At 44.3% G+C, this 25,699-nt stretch overlaps 1 protein-coding gene across 2 annotated transcripts in view; it reads right to left on the reverse strand.

The window, feature by feature from the left end:
- Positions 1-3,437, reverse strand: part of ITGA6 (integrin subunit alpha 6) — a 77,069-nt gene extending 73,632 nt beyond the window's left edge. For both annotated transcript variants that reach the window (XM_081242409.1, XM_081242408.1), the window contains exon 1: positions 3,050-3,437. In XM_081242409.1, coding sequence (XP_081098535.1) covers positions 3,050-3,231 — 182 coding nt within the window. In that variant the 5' untranslated portion in view covers positions 3,232-3,437. The remainder of the gene's footprint in view (positions 1-3,049) is intronic.
- Positions 3,438-25,699: the final 22,262 nt, after the last annotated feature.

Below are 25,699 nucleotides of genomic sequence, written 5' to 3' on the forward strand. Positions count from 1 at the left end.
CCTGAGGATATCACTTATCTCTTCCTTCCAGATTCTGCCCTGCAGTCATACACAGATCCATCTCTTCCCAGAAGAGCTAAGAGGGATGATTCACAGGATGGACATACCCACAGATACCACCCCCTACTTTCTACCTAGGCAGGGTGACTCAACCTTAACTACCTAAGAGAAATGAAAGAGTCCAAGGTCCTCAGACCTCAGTAACTCAACCAACCATCTAATAACCTTTCGGAGTCTGAAACTTCTTTAATACACAGCCGAGGAAAGTTTTACAGTCTCTATTTCAGTTTTACAGTCCCCAAAGTTTTAGGAACACCCAGCATGTTTTAAGGCTCTCAGATACAATATTATTCTGCTATAAGATGTTAAGTAGAGTTTAAGATGTTATTAAATATTTAAATGGCATCGTAGAAAGTTTAACCCACAAAAATCTATGGTTTGTTCCCATAATGCTGCATTCATCTGCTATGCCCACACATCTTTGAAATTTTACTTCTCCTGCCTCAATAAAGTCCCCTGTTCAAGAAATTAACTTTTGTTATAAGTCTAAGATGTTTGATTAAAGTTAAATTGCTTTGAAAATGGGTTTCATAAATGTGACTAAGTTTAAATTACCCAGCCTACAATAACCTTCGACTTTACTCTTTGGCAGAGTGAGAATCACAGGATGCTTAACACCTGTGGCAGGGCACACAGTAGGAATTCAGTTACTGCTTCTAAATGCATCACCGTGTAGTCAGCAAATACCCATGCCAGGCAGGAATCAGGCACTTTGCATGTTATCTCTTAATCCTCATGACAACCCTATCAAGCAGTAATATCTCCGTTTTACAGATAAAGACACTAAGGCTCAAAGTAACAGCTGCTAAACGCCGAGAAGGAATTTTGAGCTCAGGTCTCTCTCACCAGTTCCCTGAAATACTCCCACTGAGCTTTTCCATCAAGTACACAGTTTAGGAAGCTGGCCCAGAAGTTGTAAGGTCTCAGCCTCACCGGCTGTTATTTACACACACATCCTTTACTGACAAAGGTTACAACTGATGTGGATATGGCCTGTGTGTGCTGGTTCTCCTGGTCCGGCCAGTGCTGCTGGAATACTTTACCAAAAGAAGCGATTGGGGGGGGGGGGCGCAGGGGGAGGGGCGTGGGGGGGCGGGGAGCAGCATTTGACATAAACCACAGCCCCCTAGAGTGTGGTTACTGCCACACTCTGAGCTCTAAGGAAAGGTACAGCCCCCTTAGAGTGGGCCGCTCCTCTCCTTCAGTCCCTAAGAAGAGCATTTCTAGAAGGCATCAGACCCCAAACACAGGCTGCTTCTTACTTGCAGCAGCTCTAATACAGAAGCCCACCAGAGAGAACAAGTTTTAGCAAGCATGCGGCTAACCACAGTGACAACAGAGATCCTGGCTGAAGTCACGTTTTGCAAATCTCCACCCCCAAGACACTTTTTTGCCCCAGTACTTCCCCTTCACAATCTTTGCTTGAACAAGTATTTCAAGGAAACCACCAGCTTCAGTAGGCATCTGGCGCAGAGAATGCTAAGGAGAATGTATTCCCTCTGCGGGCCCTGGATCATTTCTGCACTAACAAGTTCATTCTCCATATGGGTAGATGCACATCTACATGCTCAAGTATTCAGAGACACTAAATGTCATCCCTTCACTGAGTTACCAGAAACCACCTTCCATTTCAAATGTACAGCATAACAATTATTTCTACTGAGAGAAAGCAGAGTATAAGCAGCAGGCCAGGCCTGCAGACCACCCCAACTAATTTCTTTGCTTCACTAGCAGGTGTTACCAGAAGAATCTGACTTTAAGATTCAGGGACCCGCAACATTCACCAATTCCAAAGTTCTCAATTGCTGAAATCAAGAGGTTTCCTCCAAGCCCTAAAATCCCATTCCCCTCTCATAAACACAAAGTGCTCTTTCCTGTAGCTGCACTTTGCTTTCTTCGCTCTGTTGGTCCTGGAAGGACCTCAGTTCAACTAAAGGCCTGGGGGGAGGGGGGACCTTTTGTGAGTTTATTTTTCGGTAGCACAGATCAAGAATGTAGCCCACAGCGATTATGGCGACTAAGCTCCCAAATACCCTCTCCAGCCTAAAGAGTTTGATCATGTGGGAACCAGACACTGTCTCCAAAGAAAAGGAGAGGCTAAGAGTGCCGGTCTCCACTTTCTCCAGGGAAGAGCACCGCTCTGCCATGGTGCGGGGTTGTCACTTCCAAACCTTGTTTGCAAAGCACCAGCCCAGATCGGACATTTTGCTTTCACCCCTCGGCAGGGCCTGCCCAGTGCAGGGGCCCAGAGGGTCTCGGGTGGCGCCGGACGCTTTGGGGCTTGGGCGACGGGTCGGCCACACCACTAAGAGGGTCTTGTTTTCTCAGCTGATCTAGCCTGCGAACAGGTGCGTGGTTAGTTCCATCTTTTTGAAAAGGGGAAAGGCATGTAAAAGTCTCTCCTACTAGAGCACCCGCCCTTCGCGGAAAGCCTCGCAGGACGTGATAAAAGGTGGCTTTCCAACTTCTGCGGGGCGCGCGAGTCTGCGGGGGGCCACAGTGCTCTCTGTGAGTTTGGGAAAGGCCTGGATCTCCCTGAACGTCCCTCCCAGTCACCTCACCGCAGCGTACAGCGACCCTCCGCCCCACGTCACCCCCGCCTAGCACACACGTGAAGCTCAGCAAAGCATGCCACCTGCCGGGTTCCCAGCAAACACGCCCAGAGGGAAGGACCGCCGGAAAGCACTTTGTTTGGAAAAAAAAAAAAAAAAGTAAACTCTCCCGGGGCCGAGGACAGCCCCGCCTGGCACCGGGGCCGCGGTCCGCAGGGGTCGGCCCCCGGGTTCTCCTCCTTCCGGGGCTGAATGGGGGGAGGCGCGGCGCCGGGCGGGGCCGGAGGCGAGCGCGCGGGGCGTCGGGCCCCGCTTCCCCCGGGGGCCGGCGGAGTCCCGGGCGGGGCAGGGCCGGCCGGCGGGAACGCGGCGCGCCCTCGCCCCGGTTCGCTCGCGGGCCGGCGCCCCGATGGGGTGGACAGAATAGGGGAACTCACAGCCGCTTGTCCTCGGGCTGCAGCTGCCAGTGCATGGCCAGCGAGAAGCCGAAGAGGCTCCCGGAGTCCCCGGTTTTCTCGATCACATTGTCCTCGCGCGTGTCCAAGTTGAAAGCGGCGCCGAGCCGCGGCAAGAGCCCCGCCGACAGGTAGAGCAGCCACAGCCGCCCCGCGGCCGCCATGGGCCGGCGCACCGGGAGGGGAGCGGGAAGCTGCGCGGCCGCCCTTCGCTCCGGGCTGGGTTCGAGGCTGCCGCGCCGCTGCCGCCGCGGCCACCTCGGTCTCCTCTCGCCGCCTCGCCCGGCCCCACCCCCGGGACGAGTCGCGCTCTCCGCCTGGCCGCTCCCCCTCGCGGGCAGCTCCTGACCACTGAATGAGCCCGTTGTTCTCTGGAGACTCGCAGGCGTTTTATCAAGTGACGAGGACGCCGGCCCCGCCCCGGCCCTCCCCACCCCCTGGCCCCTCCTCGCACGCCCGCCGCCGGTACCTTCCCGGCCGGCCCGGCTGCGGTGCGGGGCGGCGCGGGGCGGCGCTGCCCCTCCCTGCCGCCCCGCACCTGGCCCGGAAGCCGCGGCGGGGAGACCCGGAGTAGAGCTGAGGGCCGGGCAGCCCCAGCTCGGGTGTCCTCCTAGAGAGAAACACTTGAATTGTGGTTGCCATTCGGCGCAGAGCCGGAAAGGCGTTTACTACCTGTTAGTAAAGACAAGTGCTGGTGATGCGCCGGCGCTAATGGCCCGGAGCCCTGGGCGCTCGCCGACCGAGGCCCACGTGCAAATGCAGGCTTCCTTCATTCATTCCACAAGTGTTTATGGAGCGATTAACGCGGGCCAGGTACTTGGGGGAATGGAGCTGCATAGGTTGTCCTCGGCCCTCAAAGACCTAACAGTCGAAAAGGATAACAGCACAAATAGGGCTGTGCAATTGACAACGCGCAGCTATTATCTCATTTCATACTCCTAACAATCCTTTGAGGTGGGTGTTTTCTTTTTGCAGATGAGAAAACTGAAGCTCAGCCTTGCCCCAGAGCATCCACGGATCTGCGTCCAGGTGGAAAAGAGAGTTTGTGGGAGAAGTCACACTGGTGTAGGCAACTTCACACTTGGTTTCCAGGTGTTCTCAGACTGAGAAGGTCCTCAACAGTGAAGGCTGAGTTATTTAAAGTGGCACCCACGAGCTCAGGAGCCCTCCTTTCCTGCCCCCAAATTCCCAGAACTAGTTGGGAGGAGTACTTCCCTGCCAAGAGACCGCTCTGAGTTCGGTGTGGGTGGCCTAAAGGCTCCAGCCTCCAGCACAAGGGGTGGGGCCTCCAGTGAGGTGTTGACCCCTGGGGTAACTTTATCCTGCAGGAGTTGTTAACCCGGGGAGAGAGAATTCAGGTTACTGTGAATTTGAATGGCAAAAAAAAAAAAAAAAAAAAAAATTACATTTTTATTTTCACTAATCCTTTAACGGACATTTAGCATTTCCTTCCATTATGAAGGTAGGCAGTACACCACGGTGGCAGTAAGAATCCATGACTTAGTCTCCAGTAGAACCCATAGGTTTTTTACATCACATCACAGTTGCTGCAAATATCTTAAATTACAGTAGTTATCAGACCCTCAGCTAGATCTTGTTATGTAATATGTCAATTAAAATGTATATAATAGTGCTATAACACAATTTTTAAAAAATATTGTGTTAACTGTATTTCAATATAATTGGTTTCCTTTGTAATCCCATGTATTTTATTTTATTTTATGCATTTAAAAACCTTGTTCTGGGCCTTCCCTGGCGGTCCAGTGGTTAAGACTCCGTGCTTCCAATGCAGGGGACTCAGGTTCCATCCCTGGTCGGGGGAACTAAGATCCCACATGGTGCACGGCACGGCCAAAAGGTTAAAAAAATAATAAGAAGAACCTTGTTCTGAAAAGGGGTCCATGGTCTCCAGCAGTCTGCCAAAAATGCTAGCTCAAAGGCTCCTGGAATGCCTTGGGGAGCCTGCCTTGAAATCTGACATAGAAAGAGAAGCAGAGTGCAGTCCCAGGGACGAGCTGGAGCTCTGTGTGTGCATGTGGTGATGGGGGGTAGGGGTCATGTGCCATCTCGCCTCAAGGGGTATTTACACCAAGGGAGCAGCCTGTACCACACCGAAAAGCCACCTGAACATCATCGAGAGTCCACAGGTGGTAACAGCTGCCAGGAGTGGGGTATGTCCCGCTTCTCTCCCAATCGATAACTCCAGTCAAATATAGTCCAAAGTGGGGTACAGTGAGTTCAAGTTCAGTAGACAATCTTGAAGATCGTACTGTTTTAACCAGTACGTGATAACCTTGATAAGGTTGAGAAACCGTTGGAGACTATAATCTAGTAAGCTAAGAAACATCTGCAATATGATTTTTCATGCAAGTTAGCCTTTCTTCTTCATGTTAAACACATACTATTCCAGAGGGACAGGTCCCAGCTATCATAGTTAGAGCACGACGAACCTCACTGCAGGCTGGTACTCAGCAGGAGCCACTGATGGGGCTGTAATGGCTGTTGAAATACTTTTGAACTAGTAGCCAAAAGCTATGCCCTGAGCTCCCCAAGTTCAACTGGCCCCACCCTGGCCACTTTCCTAGGACCCGCCAACTTCCCCACAACAGCTGAAAGGTTTGAGCCCTTAAGCCCTGCCTGGCACTACAAGGGCTTCTTCTTTTTTGGGTTTTTTTTGCGGTACGCGGGCTTCTCACTGTTGTGGCCTATCCCGTTGCGGAGCACAGGCTCTGGACACGCAGGCTCAGCGGCCCTGGTTCACGGGCCTAGCCGCTCCGCGTCATGTGGGCGCAGGCTCAGCAGCCACGGCTCACGGGCCTAGCCGCTCTGTGTCATGTGGGATCTTCCCGGACCGGGGCACGAACCCGTGTCCCCTGCATCGGCAGGCGGACTCTCAACCACTGCGCCACCAGGGAAGCCCTACAAGGGCTTCTTCTGATTGGGTGTGCTCATGTCATACCAACTGTTAACTATACTGAATATCACCCCTTGCTTCCACGAGTAATTCTTGCTTCCTCCCAAAGATATGTTTAGTCGATGACATTTGAATAGCCAGAGTTAGCTCCTTGATCCCAAATACTGATTATGCTCAAATTGAAATTTTACATAATGTTAAATTTAAATATAGTGCTACCGAATTGAGTACTACTTGTGCAGGAGAAGGAGGGGATAAAAACAAGGATGAGAGACTTGTTCTGGAGTGTGCCAAGTGCCCATCACAGATGACCCACACTCTTGCCTTCCACCTATCTCTGGCTACGATGCCAAACATACTTGAAGTTGAGTCAAACCCAGGCTCTTAATAATAAGCTCTTTGAAGATTGGCAGTGCTTCCTGATTAACTGTAACAATCAAGGTTTGTGAATTAGTTGTCATTTCCATGGTAAATAGTTAAGACGGACATAAGAAGTGTCTTAGAGAAAGGAGGTTTAGAGGTCCTTCAGGATCTGCTGAGGACAATGTCAGTCTATAGGGTCAAAGGAATGAAAGAATCAAGACCTCTAAAAATTATGAAGTAAAGACCTGAGGAGGGAGGTACATAGTTATAATGAAAAAAATTCTGGAACAAAAAGACACTTGTCTGGAACCAAAGTGAGAGAGATAGCTTGATGATAAAGGTGTGCTGACCATTAGATGGCATGGGGGGGGGGGTTGTGTATGAAAAAACCAAAGGGCTCTACAAATCCAGTTATGACAAGATTGTGTCATGTTCCCAAAAAGCCTCATTAGAAAACAAACAAAATGGAATACCTAAGAAAATGATACAATAATCACAGAAGAAATTTTACAAACTGAAATTTTTAAGTAAAAAGGCAGTGAAAGCAATGAATAGAAGCATTTGCTCAGTTGACAACTTTTGAATTCTTGTATTTTACCAATACACTTTTCAAAAGAAATTTTTTTGTTCTATATTCCACTTTTGGTAGAGCAGCTTGTAAATAATTTTAAACTATGGGTCACCCATGCAAAGGTCTGAGGAACTCATGTCATGTCTGATATATTTTCCATTTCCTGGGACCTACTTTAATCATTTTTGCTCTCAGGTTCCCTGTTCTATTGACTTTGTCGTCAATAGATATCATATTTGCTGCTTTTAGGCAACGTAGAAACTATTAAAACATCTCTTTATTCTTCTGTGGTTGCGTTACATCGCCATATCAACAGTTTCACATGTTCCCTGCAGCCCTTTAATGAAGGCCATTTGTCAGAGTGGTTAGCACATGGTCCGTGGAACCCAAGTCACTTCAAATCCCATCTCTGCTCCACACTGGCCAGGTGACCTTAAACAAGTCATTGAATCTCTCTCCACCTCAGCTTCCCCAGCTATGAAGTAGGGATAATAGTATCCACCCTCAAAGAGTCGCCTTGCCTTGAGGATGAATAAAGTTAGCATGAGTTGAAGCACTTAGAATGTTGTGTCAGAACTTCCACCCATGTGTACAGGCTTTCACAATTTGGCTTTTACAAGTTATGCACTGACCCATGGTATACCTACAGTTTTATAAACTAGGTGTATATAGCAAACTGTTCCAAACTGGGATTCAGACTGTTCAGTGGCAGATTTTTTTGTGTTTCAGAAAAAGAAATAGAGTTTTCCCCAATTGCTTTTTTTGTCTCTATATACACGTTCAGGGGTTTTCCTTCCCCACTGAACCTTAATGCTTTTTGTGTGGATATTTTATTTGCTGTAAGTCACAGCACATTTTCTAGGGGCAAATCTGCCCTTGGTTTGGATCAGGATAATCCAAATTGCCAGCTCTACCTTATTTTAACACTCAGATCTATTTTATTTATTTATTTTTCCAGTTTTATTAAGATATAATTGATATAGAACATTGTATAAGTTTAAGCTATACAATATAATGATTTGATATATGTATATATTATGAAATGATCACCACAATACGCTTAGTTAACATCCATCACCTCACAGAGTTACAGTTTTTTTCCTTGTGATGAGAACTTTTAAGATTTATTATCTTAGCAACTTTCAAATATACGATACAGTGTTGTTAACTATAGTCACCATGCTGTGCATTACAACCTCACAACATATTTATCTTATTAACTGGAAGTTTGTTTCTTTTGACCACCTTCACCCATTTCCCCCACCACCCGCCTCTGGTAATCGCCCGTCTGTTCTTTGTTTCTATGAGTTTGTTTGTTTGTTTTTCAGATTCCACATATAAGTGAGATCATACAATATTTGTCTTTCTCTGACTAATTTCACTTAGCATAATGCCCTCAAGGTCCATCCATGTTGTCACAAACAGCAGGATTTCTTTCTTTTTTATGACTGAATAATATTCCATTGTGTAATATATATGTGAAAATGTGATATATATTTTTTTTCTTTACCCATTTTCTTTATCCATTCATCCATCAATAGACCCTTAGGTTGTTCACCAGATCTTTTTTTTTTTTAAAGATGGTTTTTGTTTGTTTGTTTGTTTGTCTTTTTTGTTTTGGTATGCGGGCCTCTCACTGCTGTGGCCTCTCCCGCTGCGGAGCACAGGCTCCGGACGCGCAGGCTCAGCGGCCATGGCTCACGGGCCCAGCCGCTCCGCGGCATGTGGGATCCTCCCAGACCGGGGCACGAACCCGTGTCCCCTGCATTGGCAGGCGGACTCTGAACCACTGCGCCACCAGGGAAGCCCTAAAGGTGGTTTTTAAAATTTTATTTTATTTTTGGCTGCGTTGGGTCTTCGTGGCTGCATGCAGGCTTTTCTCTGGTTGCGGTGAGCGGGGGCTACTCTCCATTGCGGTGCTCAGACTTCTCATTGCGGTGGCTTCTCTTGTTGCGGAGCAGGGGCTCTAGGCGCGCAGGCTTCAGTAGTTGTGGCATGGGGGCTCAGTCGTTGTGGCTCGTGGGCTCTAGAGCGCAGGCTCAGTAGCTCAGTAGTTGTGGCACACGGGCTTAGTTGCTCTGCAGCATGTGGAACCTTCCCGGAACAGAGCTTGAACCCATGTCCTCTGCCTTGGCAGGCAGATTCTTAACCACTGCACCACCAGGGAAGCCCCACCAGATCTATTTTAAAGTAAATTTAAGTTGAATGTTTCTAATTTGCGTGTTATGAATGCATTAAATGTTGTACAGTATTTCATGTTGCCATTTTAGGTGGGATTCTTTTTTTCAAATTTGTTTTGAGGGAAATTTTCTAAGCCAAGAAGGCACATTTTGCCAGCCAGCCAGAAATAAATTCAAACTTTAAATGAATCAAGTTAAATCTAAAACTGAGCTCCCAAGGCTGAGGTGAAACCCCTACTGGAAAATTTGGTTTTCCATCCCCACCATCATCAGAAACAAACATGAATCTCTGTGTATCTCATGCCGTACAAATGCAGTCTTGACAGGCCAAACTTGAAGGAGACGTTTTTAAAATTTTTTCTTGCTTTCTATAAAAATATCTTAACTGGAAAAAAAAAAAAAGACAAGCTGATTCTGAGTTAGGACTTAACCCAGTGATCTCTGGAGTGTATCAATTCAGGTCAAAGCAAGCACTCAAGGAAGGCAGCTTAGCCTCACCCACTTCCCAGCTGAGGGCCTGGAGCAGGTTCCTCTACTTCTCCAGGACTCAATTTTCTAGTCTGTAAAATGGCCAGAAATCTTACTTCACCAGGTTGTTGTAAGGATTAAATGAGATTATATATGTGAGATACAGAGCACAGTGTCTGCTATTAAATATGTGCTGAATAAAATAGTAGCTGTGAAAATGAAGGAGAAGAAAATATACTAGAATATAAAACAAAGGAGGGCTTCAGATCAGGGACACATAGGGAGAGGAAGCATGTGAATGAGGTCACCTGCGCCCCACATTCACCTAATGTAAGTGGTCAGGGTAAACCATTCCTTCCCATCATAGCTTGGCAAATAATCTCTGTCATATCATAACTTCTCAGTGCTTGAGGTTTGGATGGAAGCAAGTTTGTGCTTCACCCTGGCTCTGGACCACTTCTATCTCCTGCCAGTCTTTGCAGAAGCAACAATGGGTTCCAAATTCCGTATCATAAGTTTGGAAGAGAAAAAGTTCAGAGGACTCGCCAGCCAGGAGGCCTGGTAGGAGAAAGAGATGAAAAGTGGACATACGTGCCCAAACACATCCTTACCTTCCTCTTTCCACGATCTGATCAGCCAGGGGAAAAGTAACTGCTAAATATTATCAAAAATCATGGCCAACTTAAAAATCATTGTTATTTTGTTTGAAGCTTTATCTTAATTGAATACATCTTGCTGCTAATATTAAAGCAGCTTCTACTACTTAAAATGAATCCTCAGGGTAATTAGGAGAAAATGACACTTCACAGGGAAATCAGATCCTGAACTTCAAAATTTCCTCAAAATTTTTGAATCTGGAAAGCAAGCCACTTGCACACAAATAATTAAGTACTCAGTATATTTAACAAGTTGATTCTCCTGTTGCATTAACAACACATTTGAAGGCAATGTAATACATTCTGCCCTGTGAACACACCACTATAAAGAACAAAAAGCAAAGAAAGGAGAAAAAGAATGCAGAAATTTGGACCACCTAACAGTCAAGAATGTTCCTGTAACAATGGCTTTGCTGTCCCAGATCACGTGATCCAAAGTGAGGGGCTGAATGGTTCTGCATTGTACAAGGTGTTTCTGGATGCTCCCTGGTGAAAAGGATACTTACACCACATTTCATTTTCAAAAACCTTTCAGTGCATCTCCACAAGGCAAAAGGTATTGTCCTATTTTATGTCTGGAGACATTGAAGCAGGGACTTTTCGTAAGAGACAGTGTCAGGGTCTCCGACCAAATTAAGACTCAGGATATCCTGACTTCTGATTTCATAACCAACACCACACGTTCATAACCAACCTTTTTCAGCCTTGGCTGACAAATAGTCCACCAAGACCAAATTTCCTGACTCCCAAACAAGGAATTGTAGCAGCTCACAAAATGTCATCTTGATCAAAGCTGTTCTCTGGCAGGAAAAAAAGCCAGCAGTCACGTTTTATCAGTTAGGCTGGGGTGGGGGTGGAGGGGTCCATACATGAACTCGTGTTGCTTGTTCTTGCTGCTCACAGGAGGACGGAAAGCGTAGAAAGGCTAACCAGGGTGGTTTGTGCCCTACCACGTCCAATGAACCAGGGTGAATTTTTTCAGCCTTGGACCCTACTAGGAAATAGAGGCTCCACCCCATTGCTCCAGAAGTTTACTTTCCCCAAGTAGCCAACTCATCCCCGGTTGCTGTTGGTTACAGACATGGTTGGGTAAATGCTGTACTGGTTGAAAAGGAGGTAAGAGAGTATGGGAGACAGTCAGCTCTTTGATTTTGAAGGGCTATTAGAATTTCCTAATTTACTCTCTGTAAATAACCAAAATACGTACATCTATTTCTCTGAGACTTTATGTGTTGACTGCAGTCATCTAGCGATGTCTTTAGGGGTCATAAACAGTTTTTAATCTGTAGTTTTTAAATAATTCAAATGCAGGAAAAATGGTTTGAGAGTTATGTGTATTTTTAAAACATATTCCAAAGTTGAAATATTTTCAAATGTTAATTATATATTAAATGTTATATATATATGTGTGTATATATACATATATATACACACATATATATGTGTGTATAAATATGTATATATACACATATATATATATATTCCAGTCATCAGCCACTTAGAATAAATATTCAAAGAAGAGAGAGTAGCATTAATTAGACACCATATCCATCTGCCCAGGCACTCCCTTTTCAGACTCCATCAACACTTTGCATACACCTCTCTCCTACTTCATATTGAATAATACTGTTATTTATATGCTTATATAACTGTCTGCTAAACTGTTAGTTCCTTCAAAGTAGGGGCCATGCTTTACTCATCTTTGTATCCCCAGTACCAATAATTAGGCCTGGAACATGGGAGCTACTAAAAAAATGACTGACTAGGGTACCTAAGGGTTTTCATCAATCATCACTTTTATGCCAGAAGACTTCTTTGAAGTTGGAGAGGTTTTTTAGAAAGTGTGTCACCCTTGCATTACGTACTTAAAACCGAGCATACCCAATAGTGCACATTATTCAAAGGGCACATCCTCCCCACCCAGATTCCTCTAAAGATAAGTAATTCTCATGGAAATGGAAAACCCCTGCAACAAGTCAGCCAAGTAACAAGGCGCCATTTTGGACTCAAGGTCTCTGATACTATAATCCTGCCAACAATTCAAAGACAGCTAGAAAAAGTGAAAGTGGACTGCCTAACCTGGAGTGGAAATTCTTAACAAAGGATTTTGGGGAGATTGGAGGGAGAGTGGAAAGGAGGAGGGTGGATTGCAGAGGGGGGCACGATGGCTGCAAATCCAGAACTCCTTTGAACAAAGGAAGCAGGCACATCCTAAGAAGGCTAGGTTCCTGAAATTGGAAAACACATTTGATTCATTCACTCTTTGGTCTACTGTCCCAAAGTGCTAACAATGTTATCACCTTCAGTCTATCTTGTCCTTTAGTCACCAAAGAAAGAAAAGACATGGTGACATGAAGTAGGAAAGGTTCAGGTGGTGGATTTCCCTAACCTCCCACTCCACCACCCAATCTACCCAATAGTATATAATAGTATGTAACTGGGTCAGCTCTGCACCCTGCCCTCTTCCCATTCCAACTGCACATGCCTACATGGGAGGATGCTTAATGTCAGCTAGACATTCTCAGGAAAAGACTTCTGAGAGAAAGCATGCATTGAGTATCCAGCAGACACAGCTGAGGCTTATGAGCGTGAAGCAATACCACAGATGTGATTTTTTTTTTTTATTGCAAGGAAAAAACACTGCAGGGAATAGGCTTCTGTTTGCATCTGTAAAGATGATATAATGTGGTTCCAAGGCACAATTATAATTTACATAGAATCCTGGAGCCATGGGCAGTGTGTGAAGGAGTATTGTTGTAGCAATAAAAGACTACAAGGTGAACAATAGGAAAAGGCATCCAATGTGTGAGTCCCAGAGTTTAATACAGACAGACTATATTGTTTTATATAAACATCAATGTTCTCCGTGATTTATTCAAGGTTGATAGTAAAATTGTCAGCCAAGTGTTATCTACTTGAAACCTGTGCAATTACTCTCAATCATATATTTCATTGAACTGATCCCCCAATTGTTACTAAATATTGATATTATCAAGCACTCAATGTATATCAGGGTTTACTAAATATTATTAAGCATTCAGTGCATACTCAGTGTGTGCATAATGGTTTCTTAAGAGTTTTCCTCTACTTTTTCCCCATTTTTGGATAAGGGATTTGAGAAATGACTTATAATAATGAATTCTTTCTATATGGTCACAAGAAAGTGTTTGAGGCAAACTTGAGATGGCCACAGATTTTTTTGACATTCCTCTCATTGAGAGGTGGGGTCTACTTCTCTTACCCTTGAATCTTAACTGGCCTCAGTTACTTTCCTGACCAATAAAAATTGGTCAAGAAAGCAGATATGACATTCTGGGACTCCCCAGGCTAAAGCCTAAGAAGCCTTATAGCTCATTCCTGGGACTCTTGAAACACTCATTCTTGGACCCTGAGCCACTGTGTAAGAAGTCCACCTTCCATGGTGAAGCAGCCATGAGACCACATGGAGAGGGAAGGGGCTGACTGAGCCCAGCTTTTTGGCTGTCCACGCCAAAGTGCCATGTATGGGACTGAAGCTATCTTGGAGCCTACAAACCTATCCAGCCACCATCTGGATACCACCAAGTAATCCCTGCTGACACTTTATGAAGCAGAAGAATCACCCATCCAAGCCCTACCTGAATTCCAGACCCACAGATCTTAATAAAGCGACGTTGTTTCGGGCCACTACGTTTCAGGGTCGTTTGTGATGAAGCGATAGATAACCAAAACAGATGCAGTATAAAGTTCCTGTGTGGGACTCCTCCAAAGGTAAGCATTGGCTTCTACTCAGTTGACCCATCTGCTGCCATCTTTCTCAGCGGGAGCAAGTCCACAGTGCCAGGATGTGGTTGACTAAGCTACTGAGTCATGCTCTTGGAGAAATGAGATCAGTTATACTTGCTTAAAAGTTGATTAGAAAGAGTTTTGGGGGAGATGATTTCATGGTTCCATGACTAATTCCCAATCACTCAATAACAGGTCCAAAGCATGAGCAAATACGGTAGGCTTTATACATTTTCTCCCAGCCTCTAGCATGGGGAAAGGAGAAGAACAAAAAGCAGCTCTGTCATTGTGTGGTTGGTGATGCCTTCCACGGACCCATATGGTGCTCCCTGACCCATTTCATCTTTAAAATAGTCCCTAGTTCCCATTAGCATTACACATACCCATCATCACAACGAATCTGAAGATGGCACTAAAGACTTTCTGTTAATCAGGAGGACAAATCCCAGAGTATCATGCCATCACTGCACAGGAGAACCTCAGCACAATGGAGGCTTCCTAGAAACTTAAAAGATCCCCCACCAAAGTCTCTCAGCCTCCCTCTTCATTAAAGGCTTTGTTTTTTCTCTCTCCAACTCTAGTTTCATTTCGTGAAAAGGTTCACCGCCTTATGTGCCATGAGCAGACAAGCTTATCGAATGAACTGTAAATCTAATCACTTTGGCATAGGGGTTTCATGGGAGCCATGTAAACAATAGCTGGAGTTGTGTTAAGCTTCAGTGACTCCAACTGATTCCCAGTGTGGTTCATTTGTGCAGAACAGTTGGAGATACAAAGCCAAGCCCATTAATTTCAAGAGAGTGGTCCTAACAGAGGAACAAGCTGTCAGTCCTCGGGAGGGTTTCAATCCAAGCTCTAACTACAGGATTTTATTTATGGCATAAGATATGTCTTTGAGTTACTCAGTTTCTTTCCATTTCCTCAATATTCTGTATTTCTAAGAAGATCCTGGCAATTCTTGTTGAAATGGGAATCCTGTGGAAAAATGAGCAAAGAACGTCTCCGAGTTCCTCTGACCCCTCATAATAGTGAACGAAGTGGGGTCCTGAATCCCCACCCAAGAGTTTTCTTAAGAGTTTTCTTACCTCTGAAAAATGGACTTAATTAGTTTCAGCGACCCATTCAGCTCTATATCTCATCTGTATACTTTTACAGCAACACATTTATTTTTTTAATGTGCATGACACCCTCAAGATTGTAAAGTTTATGTAGTTACAGTACCGAAGTCACACCAGTTTTCAATCTGCTAAATCGCATGTGCTTCAGTTTCCAGATGGAAAAATGAATATTCACCACAGCTCCATCAGGAATGCCAATGTCCCATCACTCCCTAGCACTGGGCAATGCAGTTTAAGTACTGTGTTAAATTAAGACCCTTTCTGGTCCTCCAAGACTTGTATTTACATACTAGCTGAAACTGCGAGTGGAAATGAATGGGGGATGATGGTATTTGCCTTATCTCAGTTTTTCTGTGAGAAGGAGAAAAGCACTTATGCTTGAAATAAGCAGATGTGAAGACACTTCTCACTAATCAAACTGTTTACCGCTCGTTTAGGAGAGGCTGCCTGTTTAGAGGCAGTGAACGTGATACATATACTGAGCAAGATGAGTGTCTTTGCTGTGACAGAACCTTGAAGCAGAACTTTGTCAGCTTAGCTCAAGATGAACACGAGCAATACCACAGTTCTGTGTTTATTAGGCTTTTCACAGTTCATGAACTTGGATTCGAGGGTGACTCGTGTCCATTTCAGCATAGACTCTCTCACACCAGTATATTCTCAGCTTCAAGTCGCTATAACCACAAGTAGTATGGGGGAAAAATGCAAAGAACAATGTCGCTACAAGATTCCAAGGATTAGCTTTGTAAAATATTTTATACTAAATTAAGGGAACTTTAATTGGTATCAATTAAATATCTACTATTCTGGAAGACAACAAAAATCATGCAATTGCTCTCAATTTGATCCCAGGCATTTGATAATATTCATAACAGAAGATTCATGCAATAATATATATGAAGATGACAGAAACGTACCAGCATGATTCTGTAAAGAGCTTTGCATAACAAACCACTCTGATCTCTTTCTATAATAAAATTATGGCCACAGAAACTGGTAGAAAGTGACAAGAAGTCCACTTGCATTTTCTTGATTAAGACCATTGTGGTTGTAAAATTCATAGGCTCCCACCTGAAACTAGCTTAAGCTATACAATTAAAATTCAACAAAGTTTATGGAACTAATTATAACAGTAATAACTAACATTTATGGGATATTTGCTCTGTAGTAGGTACGGTTCCCAGCACCCATTTTCATTGATTCATTCATTTAATCTTTGCAATAACCCATATCATTAATATTCTTAGTGATCCCAAGGGAAGTCAGGAGCAGCAGGGTCACATAAGTCCCCCAAGTTACATAAATCTGAAGTGGAGCCAGATTTTGATGCCAGGTGGGCTGGCTCCAAAGCCTGTATGCATGACCCACACACCCAACCAATTAATTACGTGACTCTATCAATCAGGAAAAAGTGTTATCTTCTGGTTTTATTTTGGTCCGAGTTAGAGTGGGGCTTACGGATTAAAGTCAGAAGGTAGTAGTGTTCAATGGAACAGTGTCCACCTGTGATGTTCTGAGGAGAGTCTCATGGGGTTCATTCTTAGACTCTATCTCATTCAATATCAGTATTTATTAGGTAGAAAAATGAGTTAGAATATATGCTCTCAATTTTTACATGATAATGACTTTAGTGAAATTGTTAATATCACGGAAGGCAATAGAAATTCAAACTAACAGCAAATGGGGAAAATAGTTCTATAAAACCTACTCAATTTAGAGTTATTTGTAGTGAGGTGGATGGACCTAGAGTCTGTCATACAGAGTGAAGTAAGTCAGAAAGAGAAAAACAAATACCGTATGCTAACATATATATGGAATCTAAAAAAAAAAAAAAGGTTCTGAAGAACCTAGGGGCAGGAAGGGAATGAAGATGCAGACGTAGAGAATGGACTTGAGGACATGGGGAGGGGGAAGGGTAAGCTGGGACGAAGTGAGAGAATGGCATAGACCTATATACACTACGGAATGTAAAATAGCTAGCTAGTGGGAAGCAGCCGCAAAGCACAGGGAGATCAGCTCGGTGCTTTGTGACCACCTACAGGGGTGGGATAGGGAGGGTGGGAGGGAGATGCAAGAGGGAGGGGATATGGGGATATATGTGTACGTCTAGCTGATTCACTTTGTTATACAGCAGAAACTAACACAACAATGTAAAGCAATTATACTCCAATAAAGATGTTAAAAAAAAATCCTAAACAAAACAAAAAAACCCACTCAATTTAGATGTGCCAGACGTACCAAGATGTTTTTTAATCACAGGGCCAAATCAGCCACTCCCCGCTGCGTGCTCTTAGTTTTTCTGCTGGTTTTCTTTCTTTTTTTTTTTTTTTGGTTTGCTTTTTAATTTTTTAATTTATATTTTTGGCTGCGTTGGGTCTTTGTTGCTGTGCACAGGCTTCCTCTAGCTGCGGTGAGCAGGGGCTACTCTTTGTTGCGGGGCGTGGGCTTCTCACTGCGGTGGCTTCTCTTGTTGCGGAGCATTGGCTCTAGGCACACAGGCTTCAGTAGCTGTGGCACGCTGGCCCAGTAGTTGCAGCACACAGGCTCTAGGGTGCACAGGCTTCAGTAGTTGTGGCTCAAGGTCTCTAGGTCGTGGGCTCAGTAGTTGTGGTGCACGGGCTTAGTTGCTCCATGGCATGTGGGATCTTCCCAGACCAGGGATTGAACCCGTGTCTCCTGCACTGGCAGGCGAATTCTTAACCACTGCACCACCAGGGAAGTGCCCTCTGCGTGTTCTTTGAATGACCACCTCCCATGCCCAGCACAGATGATTGCACATGGGTGAACACCTGACCCAGGGGTGTCCGATCACCCTTGGGTCACAGTCAGTCCACAGGCTGGAATGAAAAGATGAGCTGGGCCTATCAGATCCCCGCTCTTGGGAATTTGCTTTGGAAAACAGTGACCCAGTTGGCAACAGTAACTTAAGGTGAAAAGTTGTGATGTAGGAAAGGAAAGAAGAGGCCATTGTGGCCACGTCATGGGCAAGCCAAAGCTAAAAGGGAGCTGAAGCTTTGAGTGAGCAGACAGAGCAAGGTAGTCAGTTTAGAGGGGAGAATGAGGCAGAAATAAAGTCACAGAAAGGTTTCAAGTGTAGGAAAGCTCTGTTTTATACTACATGGTGTCTTATTTATCACTCATTAAGAATCTACTTGACACAATCTCTCCGGTGTTCTATGTTCTTCGGTGATTTCTCTTGGTTATAAGAGTAACTATGGCTAGGGTGATGTTCCCCTGATATTGGGGGAGGGGTTTATAACTTGGTCTGATTTGAAAGAACATCCTCTCCAGTCTCATTATGACTAAGGCAAGTCCGCGCCCAAATACCTGAGGGTTGTGCCCATACACGCTGCAATTGAGATAACGTAACCTCAGGTGCTATTTATCTGAAGGGCTCCCAAGCTGCGGAGCTCCTGGCAGCTGTTCAAGAAGAAGGAACACCCATACCTGGGAAGGAATAGTAGCTCCCATGGTAAGCACAAGACCTATAAGTAGAAGCCGTAACACCTGGCAAGCTGAGTGCCAGCTCTCATGGTCTCAGATAAGCAATTAGCTTTCACTCAGTCCCTTGTAGCTGAATCGGACACAGGGGGTGAGGCACAGGGAGTGTGTATTTAGCACAAGTGCTCGATGAGGCTCTGTGCATTGTGGTGCAAGATACCAACGAGTCCTGCCTAGGCAGAAGGAGACAGGTACAGCCTAACTGATTGTCAAAGCGCTCCAAAGGCTGAGCAATTTGTGTGATTACCCTTCACTTTTCCTCTCAATTGGGCACAACTCTGACCTCTAAATTTCACCACAATGTTCTCTGTGCCCCTGGAGTGCTGTTGTTCGCTGCCTTGATTTCTTCATCTACAGAATAGGGTTCTCAGTGCCTGTCTCCAAAGGAGAAACAGTTGGTTCAAGCCCGAGATAGGTGTTGAGAATATCGATCAACAGTCACAAAATCTCATTACGACAATCACAAAAGGTTTCCCAATGCCTTCTGTTATCCTGGAATATTTTTTTAAAAAATCAATTACAGCTTGAAATAAGCTCAGGTAATGTTTCTCAAACTGAGACTCACAAGTTCTGAAAGAATTTTTTGATTTGGGGTTTTCCTTAAGACTATGATCTAAGAAAAGTAATATAAGAGTCTTCTGAACCATTGGGATGACCAAACGCTGTCCAGAATTCAGCATCTGCATTTGTGTCTCCGAGAGACCCTGTGCTAAACCCTCAGTGTCATATATTATACAACACTGTACACACACTGTATACAAGGCAAAGTACTAAATTGATTGGCTAACCAATATAATGGATCAACGGATAGAAACCCAACCATAAAAGCTAAAAATAACAGCAGTGACCACAATGAAGCGTCAAATAATGATCCATCATGTTCAAGATGGAAAGAATCAAGTCAACTAGTAAAATGTAAAACAACTGAACACATATGTTATTAAACCCAACATCAGCAATTTTGTTTCCATAACATACCATCTGTTGCTCATTTAAATTTTACTTATTTTATAAATATGGATGTTTAATTGAAATGTCTTTTGGTGCTCTGTTTGTTTAAGGGTCATAAACCTGAGAAGTATATACCTAGTTTTGTGTGTGTCTATATTTAAGTAATGTTACTTAAAAGTAATAGTAATTTGAGTCATCACTTGGGCTACTAAGAACTTTTTCCATGAAAAGCCATCCGTACGTTAATTTGAAAAACACTGAATTAAGGAGTTAGCTGGGTTTTGTATATGAAATAGAAAATCTCATTCTAATGTTAGCTATTGTAAAGGAGTTTTGTCAGTAACTTTCAAGCAGAGACTTAAAGCTGGTGGATCTTCCTAATGTTATTCAAATGCACATTAATTCATTTCAATGCACATTAATTCATACAGTCACTCACTGATTCATCGAACATTGAATATCTACTGTTAACAGGCACTGTGCGGGAATGAGAATGAGTAATATGGTAGTATTTTTACCTTCAGGCTTCACAGCATAGTTGATAAACCTAAGAAATGCCCAGTAGAAATCTGTTTGCCTGGAAATCAGTAGACACCTCTTTGGGGAGAAAAACTCTAACGGTACGTGTTCACCTCTGAGTGTGTCTACCCTATTAGTGGCATGACCAAATATGTTATTTACTCCTGTCCTATTCACCTATTCCTATGATAGCACCATACTGTTCTAATCAAAAAAAGTTTATGATATATTTTTAAACGTGGGCAAGTCCTACATCCTTATTCTACTTTTTCAGGATTTTCCTAGATGCTCCTACATTTTTTTTTTTTTCAGGTGAACATTAGAACATTTTTGTCAAGTTCTCCCTAAAATCCCATTGGCATTTTTCATTAGGAATATGTTAATAATCAGAGCTTAATTGAGGAGATTGACTTATTAATATTGTGTCTTCAGTGGTAGAAATATAGAAAATGTTTCTCCATGTATTCAAATCCTCCTTTCCATGTCTCAAAAAGAAACTGTTTTTTTCTAAATATAAGTCTAGCACATTTCTATTTCCATGTATTTTATGTTTTGTATGTATGTCTTGTGAATGGGATCTCAATTTTTATTACATTTTCCATTAATTGCTTGCATATAGAACAGTACTGATCTGCATAATTATTTTGTAACTGATCCCCTAAATGCTTATTAGTTCTGATAATTGAGTAATCCCAAGTCTTTTCACCTGAACGCCCCAAATGGCAGATGCCATTTTAACTGATGTAATTAACTCAATTTCATTAAATCTCTTATTTTGCCATTACTTGCATTTGATTCCTTAATATGGTATTTGTTGTAATATAAACAAATTTGGAGAAACAATTTTATTAATAAAATCGATTCTCTAGGATGACTTGTCAGGCTATCTCCCAGTATGTTCACTCCAATTTGACAAACATCGTTTTTCACTTGCTCCCCTTGGTTTAGACAGTCTTGTTTTATTTTTGGGGGGGGCCGTGCAGGGCAGCTTGTGGGATCTTAGTTCCCCAACCAGGGATTGAACCTGGGCCACAGCAGTGAAAGTGCCGAGTCCTGACCACCGGACCACCAGGGAACTCCTAAAACAGTTTTCTAATTTTTAAATTAGGATTATTTCATCTCCTATTAAATATGTAAATCTCGCAAAATATTTTATTATAAAACAGCAATCTAACAGGTTCTAAAATATTTATGCTACACTTTACTTAGTCAGATGCCTTACATTAACTTTTAATTTAGTGATAACATTGAATAATAACACACTGTTTCAGATTTCCAAACAGTGACAGGTCAAAAGCAAAAATCTGGTTGCTAATCGGCTGCCCTTGTGCCATGTCAAACTCTGGTTTCGAGCAGCAGAATTTGGCATTTTCGTTCTGCTTGCTCACTGTCTTGGCCCAAGGAAATGAGTTGGACGAGCGCCCTTCTTTTTTATTCAGAGATGCCATAGATTAATTGTAAAGACTTCCTTTCATCTACATAACAGAATGGGTTCAGATAGCCTTTTAAGCTATTATCTGCAGTTTGGAACTTTGTGCGGGAAAGTCATAGCATTTATACAAAAGAGGTCTGTTAGAAACAGTGAACAATGAGAGTTTGACATTTTTCTCCTTCTGCCTCCAGAAAAAAACCAAAGCAACTATTTGATTACATTAATGTATTTCATAAAAGAATGTGAGGTTATATTCAAATGCCAGCAAACCTCATGGAAATGACAAAACTGTGCAGCTTGTTTAAGTGGACATTCTCATTAATACCTCACTCCCGTTGAGCTGATGGAAGGAGAGTGGCAGCGAATTATTCCACGTGCTCTATTAATCACTCAAACTGCGTACTTGTTTAAATGTAAGAAAAAGAAGAAGCCATGCCCAATCTAGGATGAAACTCAGCCTCATTTTGTAAGGGGGGGGCAGCAAGGAAGGGGGAGAATAGTAAATACTGTGCAGCACATTTAGGATTTTTTTTTTTTTTTTTTTTTTTTTTTGCGGTATGCGGACCTCTCACTGTTGTGGCCTCTCCCGTTGCGGAGCACAGGCTCCGGACGCGCAGGCCCAGTGGCCACGGCTCACGGGCCCAGCCGCTCCGCGGCATATGGGATCCTCCCAGACCGGGGCACGAACCCGTATCCCCTGCATCGGCAGGCGGACTCTCAACCACTGCGCCACCAGGGAGGCCATAGGATTTTGGCTGAAATAAGGCAAAGGTGTGCAAATACTTTAAACAGAAATTAAATCCAAAAAAATTTCTTTTGCCCTTCCTTGTAAGTACTTCTTGGTTACATCAGTTTTTTTTCTGTTTCCTCTCTCGACTTCACTGATTTTGTGTGAGCCTGCACGTGTGCACATTCTTTGACTATAAATTGCTTTAATTAAAAACCACCTGAGCCAGAGCATTCAGTTCTCAGTTTAACAGGGTGAAGGTTTAGCAGAAGGGCCTTCACATCCCAGCTGTCCTTCCAAAGGAGCTGTGATTTTCCAGGACAATCTTTTCTTTGAACCCAACATGAAAACACATTAGAGCTCTTTTTGGAACAAAGAAATATACATAGGAAATAAAGACATTGTTTTATCAAATCCTCATCTTCGACTCTGACGTAAGCTGGCTAGGAAAGAAAGTGTCTCCTTCCCAAGAGGAAAGTGGATCGAGCCTGTTTTCTCCATACCTAATCCTGCCCCACCTGACTGGTATTATAAAAACGTAGAAGCGAGTTTTACCATTTTCTCTTCCCTGGAGTTTCATCCTTGTCTCCCCTCATTTATCCAGCACAGCCATTGAGCCAGTGTGAATCATGGCCTGAGTAACCAGGGTTGGGTCTGAGCTCCTTTATCTGGACTCTTCTGACGTATTTTTTTTTTTTTTTTTTTTTTTTTTTGCGGTACGCGCGCCTCTCACTGCTGTGGCCTCTCCCGCTGCGGAGCACAGGCTCCGGACGCGCAGGCTCAGCGGCCATGGCTCACGGGCCCAGCCGCTCCGCGGCATGTGGGATCTTCCTGGACCGGGCACGAACCCGTGTCCCCTGCATCGGCAGGCGGACTCTGAACCACTGCGCCACCAGGGAAGCCCTCTTCTGACATATTATTAATCATATTTATTTAAGCTGATTTGGCCTCATTCTAGGATGAGGAAGAGCTTTTGCTGTCCGAGTCTGGGCTGCTCAGAACACAGAGGAGAGCAAAAACCCCATTTCTCCTCCACCACATCACGCCCCACAGGCCCCCTGGCTAAGACCAATTCAGGGTACACTCATCCAGGGTGTTCTGTCTACATTGTGTCTTCTGACACACATGGTGTGTTTGTGGTGGCCCTCAAGCTCGCCACTGCATAAACCAAGAATCCAACATCTTCCGCCTCTTTCAGAGCTCACCCATTGCCCCAAATAATGCCTCTCCACCCACAGACCCAACTGTAGGTTTGCAGCAACGAGGTCCTTGCTGCATCCCATTGCCTCTGAAATCTTTCCAGTACCTCCTTTCAGGGGTCTCTCTAGCTTCTTTGCCCTCTGGATTCTCTACATGAAATCCAGTTCTTGCTCTCCCTCTACCTGTGTGGACTTGATGCCAACCCTACCTTCAGTTTTGGACACAAACTCTAGCCCATTCACTTCCAGAGGCTTGGGCCCCGTCTGCCAGATGCCTAATAAAGACACGCTTCAGGATGTAAGTAAGACGATGGGATGCACAGAATACCCAGATTGTGATCACTGTCTCAGAGTTTGTTCTCATCCTAATATCAAGAGTAACAAAAGTCTAGTCATGCTACTTAACAGTCTGGTATCTGAGGACATCTAAGGAATATCCAAACCAAGTGTTGACAAAAATCACATGGTTCAGTTTTTATGAAACTAGCCAGGTACTTTAGTAGATTTAAAAAAAAAAGGTATATAATACACTGCCACTTTGAAACTTTTAAATTAGAGTTTAAAATACTTTTCTACACTTATTTAGCACCTACTCTATATGCCAGGTGGTGGACTAGGCACCAGATAACAAAAGTGAATGAAGACACAGTTGGTTAGCCCAGGAACTTTACAATGTCATAGGGGAAATGAGACATAAACAAATAGCAGTGGTGCTCTAATAGATGTGAGCCCTGAGGACAGTGGGGACCCATGGCAGAGCTTAAGAGATCCTGAGTGGAGGGGTTAGGTCATTCTCCAAAGATTTATCAAAGGCCTAGTTTGTTCCCAACACTAGGAATAGAGTTAAAAGACAGTCCTGGGGGGCCTCCCTGGTGGCGCAGTGGTTGAGGGTCCGCCTACTGATGCAGGGGACACGGGTTCGTGCCTCGGTCCGGGAGGATCCCGCATGCCGCAGAGCAGCTGGGCCCACGGGCCATGGCCGCTGAGCCTGCGCGTCCGGAGCCTGTGCTCCACAATGGGAGAGGCCACAACAGTGAGAGGCCCGCGTACCACACACACACACACACACACACAAAAAGACAGTCCTGGTTTTCAAGTTGCTCACCATCTACTAGGAGAGCAAGATAAATAGATGAATATAGAGCAATGTGATACAGGGTATAATAGGGATATATAAGGGATAGAGTAGAACTCAGAGAAGGAGGTCCAACCATAGTGATTCAAGATATGCAACTGACCAATCAGAACTGACTCCAGCCGTGAACGATTGGCTCCATAAATGGCTATACCAGCTGATTAGGAAAGAACCTTGTCCCTAGCCCAGTCTGGATGGCCAGGGGGCTTCCTGAAAATCAGGAAGTGATGCTTGGTTAGACACCTGAAGGACAAGTAGAAATTGGCCAGGCAAGGTCATTTCAGCAGAAATGCTTGGTGGAGTGAGAGCACAGGGCATAACCAGGAGAATCAGCGTGCCTTCACCAAACACCCGCAGTGAGCACCCCGTGGGCTTATCAGAATCAGGCCCTGTGAAATGAGACAGCCTGCTTGTTGAAACCATCTAGAAGCCATCAGAAGTGACATTTGAAGATAGTCAGGACTGGAAACAACACGCACACGCACACGCGCGCACGCACACACACACACACACACGACACTGCTGTTTATAACCAGAAGCCCAAGATAGGTCCTGGGTGATGAAGACTAACGCTGAGCCAAGCACCAAAAGGGAGAGACTGGTAAATAAAGGAAAGCAGACGGAGGATGAAGAGTGGGAAACAAGAAAACAGGCTACCTCAGGAAAGGCCTGAAAACATTTCCCAAAGGAAAAAAAAGAGAAAAAAGGTAAAGATCGAACCATAAAACTGCTCCAATGATAATCTATTTCAGGGACTTCCCTGGTGGCGCCGTGGTTAAGAATCTGCCTGCCAATGCAGGAGACACGGGTTCGAGCCCTGGTCTGGGAAGACCCCACATGCCACGGAGCAACTAAGCCCGTGAGCCATGGCCACTGAGCCTGCGTGCCACAATGAGCCCCTGTGCCACAACCACTGAAGCCTGCGTGCCTGGAGCCCATGCTCTGCAACAAGAGAAGCCACCACAATGAGAAACCCTTGCACCGCAACAAAGAGTAGCCCCTGCTCGCCACAACTAGAGAAAGCCTGAGCACAGCAATGAAGACCCAATGCAGCCAAAAATAAATGAATAAACAAACAAACAAATAAAATAAAATAATCTATTTCACAACTTAACTAAAGATAAATAATAAGA

The sequence above is a fragment of the Mesoplodon bidens genome, assembly GCF_964165515.1.
Source record: "Mesoplodon bidens genome assembly, chromosome: 8".
In the NCBI taxonomy this organism is placed as follows: domain Eukaryota; kingdom Metazoa; phylum Chordata; class Mammalia; order Artiodactyla; family Ziphiidae; genus Mesoplodon; species Mesoplodon bidens.